Below are 17546 nucleotides of genomic sequence, written 5' to 3'. Positions count from 1 at the left end.
ATGGCGGTGCTGTAGCTGTGGGGCACTTACGGGACCTTTCAAATGGCGGCGCCTTGGCCGTGGGGCACTGCGGAGCCTCTCGCCCCGCGGAACGGCGGTGGGCACTGCGGGTAACCCCCTCCGCCCGGGACGAGACGGCGGCACCTCAGCCCTACGGCCTCCCCCGAGGCGGGCCCCGCGCCAAGGCCCAGAACTACTCCCGAGGGGACGGAACCGCAACCCCCAACGTGGCCGGGCAGGGGCAGCCCCTTCCGCCGGCTGCGGCGGCGGCTCCTCCCCCGGGCGGCGGGGAGAGGCAGTGCCTCGGCTCCTCCCGCCGCTGCCGCCGCTGCCGCCGCCCGGGCCGCTTCCTGCGCCGCGCCGCCCTGCACGGGGGGGAAGCTACGTGTCGCCGCGGAGGCGCCGGCGCCGCGCTAGGCCGCGTCGCCCGCCCGGCGCCGCAGGTAGGCAGCGGGGAGCGCCCGGCCCGCCCGCCCGCCGCTAGGCCGCCGGCGCAGGTGCCTCCCCGCCTCCGCCTGCGGCCGGGGGGCTCTCCCGGAGAGCGGCCGGGAAAGTTGAATTTTCCAGGGTGTCCTTTGTTTTTGCGGCCCGGGCCCTCCGCGGGGCGAGGGCTGGGGGGCGGCCAGGGACCGTGTGGGAGAGAGAGGCGGGTGTGAGGGAAGGGGTGCCCACTTTGAGGTGCGGGGGGTGCCGCCCGGTTCTCCCCTTTTCCTGCAAATACACGTTTTGTATTTCCATGGTAACCCCACGATGGGAAATAGGCGGTATCTGAAATCGGTGCCTGTTCCTGGCAGGGACGTGTTGAGTGTGTGGAAGTGTCAGCCTCAAGCCAGGCTTTCCTGGGCTGCCCTGGGCACGGCCGTCGTGGCCCTCTCTCATGTGGGCTCTCTCCTGCAGGTTACTGACGCCGTCCCCAAGCTCTGAGACTGGGCAGTTTTCCGTACAATGCGACGAGGAGAGATATGACGACGGCTTCCCTGAGATACTCCCGGCGTGTTCTCGCTAAGGTACGGCCAGCTCTTTGCGTGGCGATGCTATACGCGTCGGGCACGGCTTTTATAAGCAATTGGTGCTGCCTGCGGAAGTAACGTTTGGAGCAACCATTTGGAGTTTTTCTGTGTAACGCTGGCACACGACACCCATGTTGATGGCAATCGGGATGGACTGGGATGTGGAGACCTGCAGTTGTTGGATCGAAAAACTATGTAGGATTGCAATGGTTCCTGGGCTTGTAGGCAGTCCTAAAGTTGTGTGTGTAGACAAGCATTGTTTCTTACCTTTCCTTACTGTAATTTTTCAAACACACGATGTCCTGTTGAGAGAAATACCCATATGTATTTGTAAAATACTGACCTCATGCACTTTCAACAAAAAAAATTAACTTTTTGACTGTCTAGTTTCAGCCTTAGTTTTTTATTGATTCTCCGTTCCTTCTCTGTTTTTCTTATATTTTAGAAGTACTTAGGATTTCTGTTACAGACCAATTGAGAGATCCCAATTGTGTAAAGTACCTATTTTAAAGAACATAAAAATATTTACTTGATTACAGATTTACCTGTATGGTTTTGAGAGTTTTAAAGTGCAGGTGGTGTGTTGACTTTACTGACTTTCCTGTACCCTGTCTGATAGAGTCCTGAGCAAGAAGAATTCCTGTGGACTTCTGTGCAGCTGTGGTGCTGTGCAATCACAGCTGCTTTGCAGCCCTGTGAAAAAATGCCGTTACTAAAAAACCTGACTGCAGTATGTTAATTGTTGTAGTGGCTGCAGTAATTGCTAATTTAGCCTGAGAGCCCCTGGGACTCCTTCCCAAACTGTAGATTAGACAAAAGCTATAGTTCCCTTGAAATCCTTTGGGCATAGGATGGTGCTTCTGTTGGGTAGGAAAACAATGCTTAAAATGAACTAATTGACAGGAAGTTCTATGGCTGTCTAAGCAAAAGCTGCTGTTCATCTTGTGGGCAACCTCACCAGTGAGGTTTGAAGGCTGCACGCTGAGAAGCAGCTCTACCTCTCCCATCCCATTTGCCGGTAATGGGATCTGTCCTAGGTGGCCCTGTGTCTTCAGTACTGTCTTTCTCTGTGGTGGGATTCTGCTGCATGTGTGGAGGAATTTTGCTTTTCCTCATGGGAGGAGAAAGGGACATACATTTCCAAAGTTGGACAGGAATATTGTTTGCCTGAGAAGTGTAAGGAGCCGCTAGAGAGAGTGAAGAACGCAGACCACAAACTTGCTCTTTGGCAGTTTGTGTGGGAAGAAGTTGGGAAATGGAATCATCTAGGTATCGTTTCTTCTTTTGGGGCAGCAACTCTGTGTAGAAGCCACTTCTGCTTTCCTTCTTCAGACTTTTGGGGAAATGAGGAGCTGCAAGTTTCTCAAGAAGAGTGAAAGGCCACGAGTATTTTATCATCCTTCCAGTTGGGAGTCTCAGTGTGCTTTTGGTTTCTGTTCCTTTTTTTTTTTTTCACCTGATTTTGTTTAGTCCTCGTTTTATTTGATTAATATAGCATAAAGAAAGAAAGGGTGAGTGTGAATGGATGGTCTACATATATATTTCTGGGGCCTCATATGATTAAGACCAGAGATGTATTTACCAGCACATCTAAAATTTGTCTTCCCTGTGTTTTTAACTTTTTGCACCCACCTCACCTAGGTACTAGGTTTTAAAAAGAGATCTGAGTATTCTTTTCAAAAGGTGAAGAATCCTTAATGTATTTCCCCTGTACTCAAAAATGGCAGATCCATTTACTGATCAGATGTTACAAAATATTCATCTTTGGATAGAGAAAAAGCTAGCATATTTCAGGTACTAATCTGTTCTTAAAACAGAAAAAGAAGCCACTTCGGATGTGGGGGTGTGCGTATTTAAGATAGGTTATTAGAATTGGAGTAGCATATCTGGTGCTTTGCAATATGGCATAGAGTTCCCATCAGTTTTACATAGTTACTGTTAGCAGCAGTGTAAGACCTTCCTTTTATTTTTTGGCATTCTAAATGGAGCATAACCATACTGTTTTTTACGTTTATAGAAATATTTATTCTTCTTGTAAATGGAAGCTATTTGAGGGATGAAGTGATGTGAATAGAGGTGATCCATTTCATTTGATCTTCTGCAGGGCAGGTATTAACACCACAAGAACTATCAGCTCACAGGGGTGGCACTCTCTGGTGCTCACCAAGGAAAAGTTTGGGTGGTCTTGTTTGCTGAGTACTTGCCATGCAGAGTGACTTACTGTCTTCTGCTAGTGGGCTGGCATCCTATGTCAAGACTGCTCTATAGGACTTGCTGTGAGGTATGCTGTGCCTGCTTTTGGATAATCCCAGGTCCCAGCTTTTTGCATAATGTCAAAACTATTAAATAGTTTTGGCTCTTTCATAGCTACTTGCAGTTGTTCAGGGCTTTGGTAAGGCTTCAGAAAGACATGATTCTCATGAAAAATCACATTTTTACAAAATTAGTTTCAGATTAACAAATTGAGCCCAGTCCCACTGAAGATCGCAAGTGGAGAGCCTGCACAGGGAAACCTGCTGTTGATGCAAATTGCCGTCAGCTTCTGTCCTTTTGTAAAGTTGAGGCCTTAGTGTTAGAATTTTTGCTCTGGCTGGTGCAGTTCTCCTGCCTTTCCTCAAAATGTCACTGCTCCACAGTCCCTGCCTTTGACAGACTTCTAGCCGGAATGCCTGCCAGGGCTGCTTGATCTTTGTTCAGCTGCATGTACCTCTGTGCAATGATATGAGTTTTTCATATTTCACCATTTTCCAAGAGGATAATGCACACTATAATGCTGATGCCTGAATAAAAGAGTACAAAGTGATTTCACTCTCATCTTGTGTGATAGTGGGGGCAACTAACCACAAGGGCTTTTCTTTTCTGACATATATTTTTACTGCTTTGTTAATTGCTTCTGAATGATTCTGCCACCCCTGGCATGGAAGAACTTGATACATAATGACCTAAATAGCTGTAGGAAGGTCTGTTCCTCCGGCACAGAAGCTGCTTTCCGATTTCAAATTAGTGTTCATCATTGGGAAGTTAGGTTTCCGGATGAGAGGAAGTGCATTTGGTACATTGGGTATGTCACAGATGTTTCATTCAGTACCTGAATAAAAGTGAAATATTACTTTTAAGATAATTTGTCTATAGGGAGATAAATTGCTTTCCAATTTTTGACAGAATGTTTATGCTTGTGTATTCTAAATAACGTGTGTGTATGTGCATGCAAATAACGATATGTTCAGTGATGAGGCCTTTTGGGGAAATTTTTTTAAGATGATCTTATTCTTGTATTTAAAGAAGTGAAGCTCAACTAAAGCGCCTTTTTTTTTTTTTTTTTTTTTTTTTTTTTAAATCTAGTGTTGAGGTGACTTCAGCTGGGGGAAGGAAAAAGAAACCAGTACAAAATATAATAATACGAAAATCGGATGCTGTTTTACCCTGCCCTTGTAGTTGACCCACAGTGCTTTGCAGTGGGGATGCAGTTGTCCTGCTCTTTCTTTCTAGTCAGATTATTTTTTCCTTTCCTGTTTCCCCGTGTGAGGAGAGCATTTTGAAAGACACGATATAAGGGGAGGGTGGTGGCATTACTCTTTAAGCTTTTCAAGTGCTCCTGCTTTTCCACAGTCCCCATTATGCAGTTTGCTGAGAAAGTAGAACAGTCTGGCTCAGCTCAGCACCGTCCAAGGAATTACAGAATTTGCTGGATCGTAACAGCACATGTGGCTAAGCAGGGCTGATGAGAAACACAGATAATTCATATAGAGCTTCCTTCTCAAATTGCTTTTATCCCAGCAAGGCTAATCTGGATGGTCATCACTCATGCTAACTTTGCAGAGAAGGTATACCCTCAGTGTGGGGACATGAGATTTGGGATGCTATTAAAAAATGTGCAGAATGCACCAAAATATATGTGTGTTCATGAATACAAATATGCGTATATTTATTAGGCTTTCAGAAAGGCCAGGCTGACACAGGCTTCTCTCCAAGTTGTGTAAGGAGATTTGATGTTGGAGTGCGCATCAAATGTAGATGGCTTGCCACGGAGACAAGTCACAGCTGTTGTCTGACTCTAGCCTCCTCACCGCCCTGACAATCATCTGCTTCCCACCCTAAAACCCCAGGGTGGAAATAGGCGTTCAGAAAGAGCTTGAGTTAGCAGAAGAGCTTCCGCAGGCATAACCTCTTTCTCTGAAACTGCTTAAATATTTCTGCTGAAAGCTAACCTTGACTTTCCCACTGAAAGAGGGATGTCCATCTTGGGGCACAGGGGCAAGTGTGGAAATTTCAGCCCGAGGAATTAACTGGTTGAAAAAAATTGAAAGCTTGTGTTAGTCCAGGCTGGTTCACTTTGTCTTACAAAGGTGGTGTGTACTTTGCTTATACCAATGGTTTCCTTGTTACAGGGTTAAAGCCTGCTGATTTAGCAAAAAGAGTTGTATAATAATAGAAACCTAAACTTTGAGGGCAGAGTAAATGTATTAGACCAATAGTGAGCACATTGTTGGCTGTTATGGTCCTGGAAGAAATCCTTTGTGCATTTTTCTCTTTTCGTTATGTTTCAGGTATCCTTTTCCTTTAGTATCTCCAGTATTTATCACTTCTAGAAATGGTGAAATATTTTGCTTTACAATGACTTGTGGGTGGCTTCTGATGGTTTTCTATTCTGAAGCATCTTGGGTAACCAGCACAGTACTTTGAAATGTTTTGATTTCACTCTTTTGCTGCGAGACAAAGCCATGAAAAGCAGCATTCATGTTCACAGAGAAACTTTTCCTTGCCTTACTTTTGGGATGCAGAGCGTGCCTCTTGAAGAGTACCTAGCGGCATCCAAGTGTGGCTCATCATGGCCAGTGTGGAATACTTAGAGGAGAACTTGCTCAGTGCTGTATGGTCAGGTGGAAGCCCTAGGCTCTTTCCCCTGGGTGCTTTGTGTCTCATCTCAGATGTCGCTATTTTTGAAGCCAAAATCGAAGTTGGAGAGCAGATTCTATGAATTGTATGAAGGGCTGGAGCTAATAAGCTCCATGTTCCTGGGTGCCCCTTGTAGTACCAGCTAACTTACCTTCAACTTAAATTGGTAGTTTTGATATTATTAGCAGGTTGTAGATTTATTTTCATTTGGGAGGGAGAGCACAGAGAAAGGAGAAACATGAGTTTTTTTACTGCATAAATTGAGACTTATTTCAGACACCTTGCAGGGATTGTGCCGGCTTCATAAATTCTAATTTGGATTGTTAATACAAATTACAGCTTTACAAACTGAACTATGTGCACATGAAAATTCTCAGTAAAAAATAATTAACTCATGTAAAGCTGTGACCTTAAGTTGGAAGTAGAAAATTGGTTGATAAGGCTAATTGAAAACTGCCAAAAAATGAGGAAATATGAAATTAATATCCATGAATAGGCAAGGCTTAGTTTGCACCTTCTCTAATATTGTGTTTGTATAGAGATAATACTGAATGTTTTGATAGTGAAGAGTTGCCATCTGAAAAACAAAGAGTGCATATAATACTCAGAATATGGAAAGACAGTTTCTGAAGAACTTTGTGCAAGTGTTAATACTTACAAAACCAAGCACATGCTCAAGAGTTATAACCATCCCGTGCAATTACTTCTGAGTAATACACTTCGTTGTTTGTTGTGCTGATCTTCTAACTGCTGAAACTTTGGGTGTGAAACTCAAGGGTCAGAGAGTAGTCATCACAAAAGTAACTTCTTAAAATTCATGTGATTAATACGTTACTAACTGCACAGATCTTCTGCTTTGGTGACTATCCAAGCATGGGGTTATTACATTTGTCATCGCAGTCATTTTATTCTGTGCTATATGTTGTACAACTGTGTCATATCATAGTTGCTAAGCATGTTCTTGAGTAAGGATATTTTTTAAGAGGAAGCTGTAAGATTGTTGAATATGCATGTGTTCAGACTGTAAGAATACCATAAATTCAAATCATCAAAGCTATTTTCATTATTGTGATAGTTGATTTTTTAATGTTTAACTTCAGTGATATGAAGTCATTAAAGTGACAGTGTAATTTAATGTCATTTTTTAAACTAAGGAAATTAATACAGTATGTACAAAATAGATTTAATATATTGAAGGCGTGTTGCAAATATAGCTGTTATCCTGTAAGTATTTCCATCATTATTCCTGTACCTAACCCCTAAAGTTTTTTTTTATTGTGTTAGTTTAATACATGTTGCTAGATAACATGTGAGTAAATTATGGTGATTACTGGAGGGAACTGAGTTAATCTAGCCCAGTTTTAATTGGATGTAATTTAAATATTGATGTCATTAAGTTACACAGTTGCATATTCTCATTGCTGCACATAGGCTGTTCTAAGTAGAAGGCTCAGGGGACTCACCATTGCATAATTCATTCTGCACAGGTTGTGCAATTAACTACATTTACCTGCATTTGACTTGCACTTGAATGAGTTAAAATATTCTGCAGCAATTCTGTTCTATGTTAACATTGAGTTTCATTTCTTTGGTATGTTTAAATCAGCAAATTTATATATTGTTGCATATTTAACAAAGCTGATTCAGGAAGCTGGTTATAGATTCATTTGTATATAAAATGTTTAGTAGTGTAGCACAAGGAAGGGCTGTTGGTGAATGAATAAAACTTTTTCAGTTGTGTACAAGGTTAGTGTACACAGCAGGGCTCAGGTGTAGGGCAGGATTTATGTCTTCGGATAGACTTGACACATATTCCTTTGTAATTCAAAATTAATTCAGGTAATATTGTCCAGTTTTCTTTCTCTCTCTGAAGCTATACTTACTTGACTAATTTAAGGACTGCAGTTTGAGGAGTGCCTGGTTTTGGGCAGTACAGATGGGTTTATTCCTGGGCATATGTGGCTGTTCGTTGAGGTTAATTATCCATAAGGTCCTGACTTATGAGGCTGCTGGAATAGCTGGTTAACTATGAATAATTTAGTACAGCGTCATATTGCATGCCACTTAAGAAGGCTTCTGCCTGTGAATCCTTATATCTTGCTGAAATCCACTCAATAGTATGAAGGTTACTGTTTGCATTGATATTTTATTCTACTCTTTTCATTCTATTTTAAGATTTGTCAGTGTACAAAGGCAATGTGAATATTTTATGGTGATAAGTAATAAAAGTACCTGTGCAAGAGTAGGTATAGTTTATTTTTTAAAAAAAGCTGAGGTATTGAGCTAGTCTTCAGTGTTAAATTGTTTTTTAAATTTATTTTAAATCTTGGACTAGCATTTTCTCCACTGAGATTTATGTAGTTGAGAGAATTCACATCTTAGAATATACTTTTAGGCAGTACTTCATTATGGGGAAAGGAGAGAGGCTTAATGAAAGACTTGCTAGCAAGAGTACAAGATTTCAGTGCATTCTACAAATTGCCTTAGTTGCTCATACATCTGGCTAGAGCAGACTGTGTCTCATATTACAGAGGCTTTTTCAGAGAAAAACTGCAAATACAGAACTTTGAAGCAGTTCCAATTGCAGATAAATTTACTGTATGCCTTTAGGAGACTTGATCATTATAACTTAGCACTGGGGTGTGTTTTCTTTAAGAATGCTAAAATGAGAGTGTTCTGTCATTATCATAAACTAGATTTTTCACAAAAACACCCCAAAACATTAGAGAAGAGTTTAATGCAGAAACAAGTTGCTTTGGAAATGTTAAGGGCAGAACGTAAGAATATGAACATGTAACACAAGTAGTAGAGAAAAAGTTTTCTTTGGGTCTTTTTGGGGAGAGAAACTGATACTTTATGTAGGGAAGGTCTTTCAGATGTCTGCAATGGTTTTCTCCCTTTCTGACTACTTCCAGATTTCCATTAGTGCTCCCATTCTCTATCTTGACTAGTAAGTTTTTCTAGTATAAGAAGGGAATCCTCTCCCAAGAAAACCTAGGAGACAGGTTTTCAGTCCTTGTGCAGTATTTTTAGAAAGGGTTCTGGTGGTCTATTGTCACCCCTTCTAAAAGTCACTTCTGCAAATGACAGTGGAAGCACATTATCCTCCTTGTCTTGCTGCATGGTCAGATAGAAAGGGAGAGAGGCAGGTGAACATCAGGAATGGTACCCAGTGGACAGAGTTTTGGGCAAAATGTGTGTTTGTTAGTCATTATGGGTCCATTTATTGGGATGCTCTATTATAGCTGGACGTATCTTAACTCGTCTTTAGAATTGTTTTATAGGACACTTCCAACCTCGTTTAGAAAGTAGAACTTTTTTTCTTTTCCAAATTAGATTTGCTGTAATAGATGTGATGCTGTTAAAAGTTGACATGGTGACGTACAGTCATCCCTTGGCGCCCGCTTCAGCGATTGAAGATGAAATATGCCTTTTATCTTTTTGTGCTCCTTCACAGGGTAGTAAGTAATTTAGGTGTCCCTTAAGGGTTGGTAGTTAAATGCTAAGATCTTGCTAGATATGTTTAGTTCTCCTTAAAGACAAGCATTCAGATCGGTCCCTTTGAACGGGCACTCTTTGAGCTGTACAACATGGGGATGTTTTAGTAAACTCTCAAACCTCTAATAGTTCTGCAGTTTACTACTGACTCAGTTGATACTTTGATGGAAATGCAGCTTTGTTTACAGATGGAAAGAATTCATTGCAGTGTTTAGACCTGGTGTAAATTTTTTAAGGCTGTTTATTTTCAAATTGGGAGCTTAAAATTCAACTAAAAATTAGTGGGCCTTTCCATAATCTGGAGGTTTTTGATCTATGCTTTAATTGTCTTCTCTCTGCAAACACTTTTTATGCTGAAATAAACTGTAGTTTAGTTTACTAGGCAGCCATGAAAAGTTGAATTGTCAATTTTCCTGATTCAAATGATAAAAGATGTCCATGTTCTATGCATAGTATTTGCTTGTGCTTTTCTGGTATGCTTATATTCTTCAGATCCTGATTTGTCTGAAATCTGATGATTTCAATTGCTATAAATCATTAATGACATTGTATCTGTGGGCAGCTGTTGCTGGGCTTGTCTGAATCACAAATGTAGGTCACAGACCTCCTCCTTTGGAAAAACCACTGCATCTCCTGTTGTCCTAACATTAAGGCAGTGCACCAGTTTCAGGCTTCCAATCCTGGCCTAAGCCCATCATGCAGATGGGGTAGTTTTTCTGACTGCCACTAGTTGCTGGTCTGTGACGCAGTTCTTTGAAGGCTGAGATCATTTGTCTCTCCTTGCCCTGCCTGGGCTGTTGTGGTTGTTGTGGAATGCAGCCCCCAGGACAGTGGAAGCACTGTGGGGACCAGATGTGAAAGGTGATGTGCTCCCTGCAGCCACTGAGGATAGTAGCTAGGTAGGAGGACAGAGGAGGTGGAAGGTTCTACATTTGCCCACCCAAGCTTCCTGATATCTGTGAGGAAGTTCTACTGTGAATGTGTGCTCTATGGCTGCAATAGTTATGGCAATAGAAAGGAAGAAGTGCCTGAAAGACTTTTTTCTTTTTTTTCCAAACATACAATTTTATTGGTGCTGTGTGCAAGAACAAACTATCCCCCAAACCTAGAGGTGTAGGAGCTAACAGACTATGAAGTTACATTCTGTCTTTTTTTATTTTTGTGTTTAAAATAAACTTTTCCCTGTTGCTGTTGATATGTGTCTCTTAGAGTTGCAGTTAAAAAAATACAATGTAGCTGATGGGGTGTCATTGTTTTGATACAACCTGTAACCAGAACTTTATGAAAGCTTTGATATTTTTTGTTTCTTACGTAGCTTTCATCAAGTGGTGATTTTATGCAATGGCATCAAGCCACAGTTCTTCACCAGTGCCTCAGTCAAACAGCAGTGATGCTTTCTTTAAAAAGGAAATGGATGCCACAAAACGCTTTCGACCGGTGCAGTCACTGCCTGATGTGTGTCCGAAGGAACCTACAGGTAATGTCGGTGTGCAAGGAGAGTGAAAATGCAGTTATATTTTCAAATCCATTTACAATTGTTCAGTCATATTTTCTCATAAACTGGGTGGAGTGTACTAAGCTATAGTCTTATTTCAGAGTATGCTATAATCCTGCTTTACACTACTCAGCGTCCCTTTGGAGCCATGGGAGAGACTTCCTATTTGCAGCTTGTTTTTAGGTGTCTACATTATAAATGGGATCATGCTTGTGTGATTTCACATTATAGCTATGATCCATACTACATGCAAGAAGAAGGTATATGCTGTCAGAGCCTGTGACTGACCTGTCCAGCATGCTCGGAGTCTAGGTGCATTACTTCTGTGAAACACCCCAGCCCTCTTGCAGTGGGAAGCAAGAGACCAGGACCTGTCTCTAGCACTGTCATAAGTCTCTAGTGCTATCATAAAATAGCAAAACTGTGTTTTGGTCACAGTTATAGCTGCTGTGGTATCGCAAAGCTTAGCTTATAAAAAGGAGCAGGTGGGGTAGGATCCTAAGAATTAGGAAATATAATGGTAAGGAATTTCAACTGTCATTCTGATTGAGTTCAGATTATTAAAAATATGTTTGTGGCTGGAATTTTTTTCTCTTCAATAGAAGCTAATGTTGAACTAAATATATTTAATGAGTGTCAATACACCACTGTGTTCAAAACTTGTGTTGGTTAATCTGATGGAAGACATGCAAGTTGAAGTGTTGCAGGAGAGTATCATGTGTCTTTTACATAGATAATTCTGATCCACTATGTCATCGTGGAAACATGGTTTGCTTAAGAACCACATTTTAGCAAAAATACAACTTTCAGTTTCTCACCTTAACAAGCTGTCTTGTTTTTTGTGCTGCAGGCGATCCCAGTAATTTATGTGACAGCCCATCTTTAGTTGTGGATCAGCACAGATGGACTATTTATCATTCCAAAGTCAATCTCCCAGCAGCACTAAATGATCCTAGGTTAGCAAAAAGGGAATCTGATTTCTTTACAAAAACATGGGGAGTGGACTTTGTGGACACTGAAGTCACGCCTTCATTCTACCTCCCACAGATCACCAAGGAACATTTTGCATTATACCAACAGGAAATCACTCCGGTAAGAACTCACAGTTAGATGCACGTAGTGCTAGCAGCCAGAAGGAGACTTGAGATCCTTCTTCTAATTAGAGATTGTCCGTGCGAGTAGTCCATCATACAGCTAGCTGGTAATTAATTTGCTCTTCAGTGCTTGTTTACTCTTCATTAGGCATTTCTTCTTTTATAATCATAGTATTCATAGTATGGAAAATGCTGTCTAAATTCTCTCTAGGCAATTTCATTATTTTTTTTTTTCATTTGTATTTCTGAATACTGAGCTCTGCACCAGGCCTGATGGTTCATATTTATTCTTTCTGATTACCAATCCTTTTTCTGTAAGGATTGGTTAATGATTGGGCTCTGCAGTGCAACATAGCGTTTTCAGACCTTTGGATCAAATATAAAACATGACTATGTGCTGCAAAGATTGGAGATATTTTTTAAGTGTCTCTAATTTAAGCATTTATACATTAAGTTCTTAAACTATAAATAGGCCTGTCTTGATGATTTTTTTTGCAACAGGAAAGTTTAAGCTACATCTAAGGACACCAGGACCAGTAGGAGACTTCTACAAACTCTTAAAAACAGGTGTCAGTAAGTATGTAGTATTATTTTATTTTTTTTTTTAACTGAAAGAACATGTAGAAGTCTCCCACTGTTTTCTGCTTCCTTGGTTTGTAACTTACTTATTTTTTTGCTGGTACAGAATTGGCTGCAGGAAGTGTTACTTGTGTAAATCATAGCTAAACTGTGTGTCGTGTTTTAACCCCAGCCAGTAACTAAGCACCATGCAGCTGCTCGCTCACCCCTTCCCACCAGTGGAATGGAAAAAAACCTCATGGGTTGAGATAAAGACAGTTTAATAGGAAAACAAAGGACGATTATAATATAATATAGAAAGGCACAAATGCAATTGCTAACCACCTGTGCAGGGAAAAAAAACCCCAATGCTCAGTCTGTTTCCAAGCAGTGATCCCACCTCCTGGCTAGCTTCCCCAGTTATATACTTAGCATAATGTTGTATGGTAGGGACTGTCCCTTTGGTCAGTCTGGGTCAGGTGTCCTGGCTGTGCTCTCCCAGCTTCTTGTGCATCTGGCTGGGCATGGGAAGCTGAAAAGGCCTTGACTTAGTGTAGACACTACAACTACCTAGCAACAACTGAAAACATCAGTGTGTTATCAATACTATTCTCATATTAATCCAAAACACAGCACTATACCAGCTACTAGAAAGAAAATGAACTCTATCTCAGCCAAAACCAGGACAGTATGTATATTCCTGAAAAGGGAATTGTCTGTAACTGAACTATTGCTGTTAGTTCACACATTCAACGTTTAAAACATGCAAGACCTCATCCATTAGCATATAATGCAATGACTGAAAAATGAAAGGTTTTAGGAAGAGGGAACTGACCCATGATGTAGCTTCTAGCAGAGTTCTGTCTAACATCAATGTTCTTTGGAAATGTAATTTCTTATCACTATAGTCTCTGATGGTGTTTACACCTGTAGATAAGTAAGATGCTCAGCATGATGAAACAAGATAAGTGGTTTCAGCAAGATGCTCATTAATAAGATGTCAAAGCAATATCTACTTTGATTTGATTTAATTTAGCAATGAAAAAAGCATTCATTGTGTGTTAGTGTGATTTCTGGATTAGACAGCAAATAGATGTTTGGATATGTAATTACAGTTACTCTATGGTCATAATTATGTGGAGAAGTTATTACTCCTCTTCAATAACTTAGGTGTTCGTGTTCTCTTGAGACGTGAAGATACTGAAAAAACCAACATACTGACCAAAAATTTCAACCGGTGGTACCGTTCACCTGGACAAACATCATCTGAGCCTTTAAGAGGAAAAAAGTGTTATTGTGAACTTGTCAGAATTATTTGGCATAACACAGTGTGTGTCACTGAAAATGTTATGAATGTTCTGTTTTGAAAAAAAATTAAATCTTTTTAAAGCCTCAGAGTAATTCTTTAATATATTTTCTTTTTAACAGAGAGAGAAGGTTCATGAAAGATGCAAGAATATTTATACTCCTAAAGATACCTTTGACAGGACTCTATTACACACCCACGGTACAGTCAAAGCCTTCCTTTAGTTGTTAAGAAGTAATTGCTTTAATGAATATTATAACATACCGATCTTCTCCTTTACTTGCTTGAGACTTTCACGTGCAAAAATAGCTGCTGGTGAACAATAATTGAAAACCCAGATATGGTTGACTAGAAACTTTCATAACCACTACTGCTATTTTGTAGGTCAAAATGCTGGTGATACCCACTCTTAACGTTTTCCTTGGCATATTTGCATTCATGGCAGGTCATTATGTCCCTGGCAGTGTTTTCTTTAACTTCCTTTTATTTAAGATCCATTGAAACTGTTGCATCAAATTTCTAGCGTCTGTTGACTTTGCAATGAAGAATGGCAGTGCTGGGCCATTCCCGTCTCTCTGCCATGAGGATCACGGAATGGCTGAGGTGGGAAGCAACGTCTCAGTATGTTCTAGTCCAACCCACCTGCTCGAGCAGGGTCACCTATGGGAAGACAGTGTCTGGCTGAGTTTTTAATTTATCCACAGATGGAGATTACACAACCTTTCTGGGCAACCTGTTTCAGTGTTTGATCCCCTCACAGTCAAGGTGTTTCCTCATGTTCAGATGGAATTTTTTGCCTCCTATCCTGTCACTAGGCACCACTGAGAAGAGCCTGCTCTGTCGTCTTTACACCCTCTGATCAGATATTTAAAAACACTTATAAGATCCCCCTGAGCTTCTCCAGTCTAAACAGACTCAGTGCTCTCAGCCTCTCCTCATACGAAAAATACCCTGGTGTCTTAATCATCTTTGTAGCCCTTCACTGGGCTCGCTCCAGTGTGTCTAGGTCTGCCTTACACTGGGGAACTCAGAACTGGGCACACTGCTCCAGGTGTCTCACCAGTGCTGAGTGGAGAGGGTAGATCACATTCCCTCAACCTGCCAGCAATTCTCTGATGCCTAATGCAGCCCAGGATGCTTTGCTGCAAGAGTGCACTGCTGGCTTATGGTCAGTTTGTTGTCTGCCAGGACCCCAGGTCCCTCTCTGCAGGGGTGCTTTCTAGCCACTAGACCCCTAGCATCTACTGGTGCCTGGGGTTATTCCTCTACAGATGTAGCACTTTGCCTTTTCCTGTGTTGAAAATGAAGTTCCACTCTGGCCAGTTCTCTGCTTAGTATTTCTCTGATTACTGTTAGCAAAGACTACCTGGCCTTTTTTTTTTTTTTTTTTTTTTTTGGTGTCTGCAGCTCTAGCAAGGCTAGATTTCAAGATTTTGTGGAAATAGTTCAGCTAATTTGATACTGGACAAAGGAAGGCGAGAGGCAAAATGAAAAAGACAAGCAAAGTGAGAAGAAACACTCATAACCTGGAGCAAGCTTTTAATATTTAATTTATTTTAATTTATTTTCTCAAAAATGTTAGCATAAAAGGGTTCATTTGCCAATCACTGTTTGATCTGGCTTGTCTATATCAATGTCTACAGGTAATCACAGCTTCAGGAAGCATTCAGTAGTTTATTCCTTCTGATCAATATCTTTCCATTGGCTTTCTTCCTCCTTTTCCATGCAAAAGGAAGGCCTTCTGTAGGGTTTCTCTGTGCTTGTGTTATTTTGGAATAGCTGTTCTTGAGTGAGTCTGTGGCACATACAGCAAAATAGAAGTTCCTTCTTCAGGGTTAACTTAATCCATTTTGAAAGAGTCTTCTGTTTTTAAAAATAGAAAATTACTGTGTCACCAAAGTAACTGAGATCTTTCCTAGTGGAAACATTGTTTGGTAAACTGAAACTCTTTATTTTCTATAGTTTCTTTTGTTAGCATTGCCTGTCTTCCTCTAAGTCCAGCCCACAAGACTTAGCCTTTCATTTCCATAAGAGTTGGTCTGTCCAAAGACTGAGGACAACAAGATGATTCCTAGGTTGCCTTTTGTATTTCAGTACAAATAAAGAAAGATACAAATAAAGAACCAAAGAGGTGAGAGAAATGTGGGAGATAATGCTGATGTAGCACTTACCATGTTTGTCAAGGATGAGTAGACCATCCAGCTCAAGTACAGGCTTGTTGCTTTTAAAATCCTCACATTTTTTGGCCTCCAGCATGCCCCCTCTTCATAATGCACACTAAGTTAATGAGTCAGAGAGGAAAAGGGGATTTTGGTTGACCCTCAAAAGTCTGAATTTGCCTTTTCTTCAAGTCCTGCTGGGGTACAATGATGCACCTCTTTTTCTCAGGTCAACTGTCTTACCCTCTGCAATTGTCAGGTCAGCTTTCTTCAAGGGAAGGGATACTTCTGTGCTACTTGCTTAGTGTGCTTGTATCTGTGTTCTGAGTCCTCATTCATTTTTCTTACTAGCCTTTGTGCATCCGTCTTCTAAATGCTGTGCAGAAGTGATTATATGGGCAGCTTCAACCTGGAGCATCAAAGTTGGGGTAATGTTGGAGGGATCTTTTACTGGCCCTTGCCAGTTGATTGAACAGTGTGTTAAGGAATGCGAAGTGCTAAGTAGATTGCTTTGTACGACTAACATTTTTGCTGTCAAAGCAGCCTTTGAAAACTCTGAGCATGAGACCTAAACTACAAAGGGCAACAGAGTGTTTCAAGGAATCGGAATGTTTCAGGTTGGATGGGACTTCAGAAGATCTTTACTGCAACTGCCATCTCAAAGCCAGTTCAGCTGTGAGGTCAGGCCAAGTTGTTCAGGGCTTTATCCAGTTGGGCCTTGAAAACCTCCAAGGATGGAGAGTATCAAGCCCTTCTGGGCAGCCTGCTGCAGTGCTTGATTGTCCTCGTGGTGAAAAAGGTTTTCCTTGTGTTCAGTCAGAACGTTTCATTTCAATTTATAAACACTGTTCCCTGTCTGCCCACCCTGTCCACCCCTGTGAGGAACCTAGCATTATTGTCTTGAAAACTTTCTCATAGGGTTTAATAATGTTCAAAGTAATTGTTTTCCATTGTTTGCTCATGAATGACTGCTTGTACTCTGTTTAATTTTAGATAAATCCAGGACAGATCTGGAACAAGTACCTAAGGTATGGTTCCTGTGCACTCTAAGGCTTTATAAGGATTTCTCACATGTAGTCTTGAATATATGAATGTACTTTCTTCTTTTGTAGAAATTTTGTCCAAGCTGATTACTTGAGCTGATTCTCAATAGGATCTGCAGTGCTCAAAATTTACAAAAAGAACAATCTACTTTTTCTTTCTTTTGTTTTTTTTTGTTGTTGTTTTGGTCTTGATTTTTCTTTTACTTAAAGTAGAATACAAATGCCATTACTATTTTATCTTTAATAGTTGAAACCTCAGAGCTGGGCAAAATTAGCCACTCTGTGTTCTAGGAGAAAAGGGAAGCTGAAGAGTTTGATAGAAGCTTGAATATTGCATATTGTACAACTTAGCATTAGGTTTAACTCCTTGAATCCTTAGGCAAAGCCCTCTTGCATATATGCTTGCAGCATATATGATGTGGGTTTTTTCTGACAGGTTGACAAGACACAACTCCAGATTCCATTTCAGTCTGAGTAATTTTTTCTA

At 41.0% G+C, this 17546-nt stretch overlaps 1 protein-coding gene across 1 annotated transcript in view; it reads left to right on the top strand.

Annotated features, from left to right (window-relative positions):
- Positions 1–284: 284 nt before the first annotated feature.
- VPS54 (VPS54 subunit of GARP complex) overlaps positions 285–17546 on the top strand; it is a 52842-nt gene continuing 35580 nt past the window's right edge. The window contains exons 1-6 of the mRNA XM_075749672.1: positions 285–443; positions 898–1007; positions 10720–10881; positions 11750–11991; positions 13980–14058; positions 17010–17044. Coding sequence (XP_075605787.1) covers positions 10746–10881; positions 11750–11991; positions 13980–14058; positions 17010–17044 — 492 coding nt within the window. The 5' untranslated portion in view covers positions 285–443; positions 898–1007; positions 10720–10745. The remainder of the gene's footprint in view (positions 444–897; positions 1008–10719; positions 10882–11749; positions 11992–13979; positions 14059–17009; positions 17045–17546) is intronic.

Source organism: Balearica regulorum, chromosome 3 (assembly GCF_011004875.1).
Source record: "Balearica regulorum gibbericeps isolate bBalReg1 chromosome 3, bBalReg1.pri, whole genome shotgun sequence".
NCBI classification, from domain to species: Eukaryota; Metazoa; Chordata; class Aves; order Gruiformes; family Gruidae; genus Balearica; species Balearica regulorum.
The sequence above is the reverse complement of the archived record's forward strand: the minus strand, read 5'-3'. Positions and strand labels throughout refer to the sequence as shown.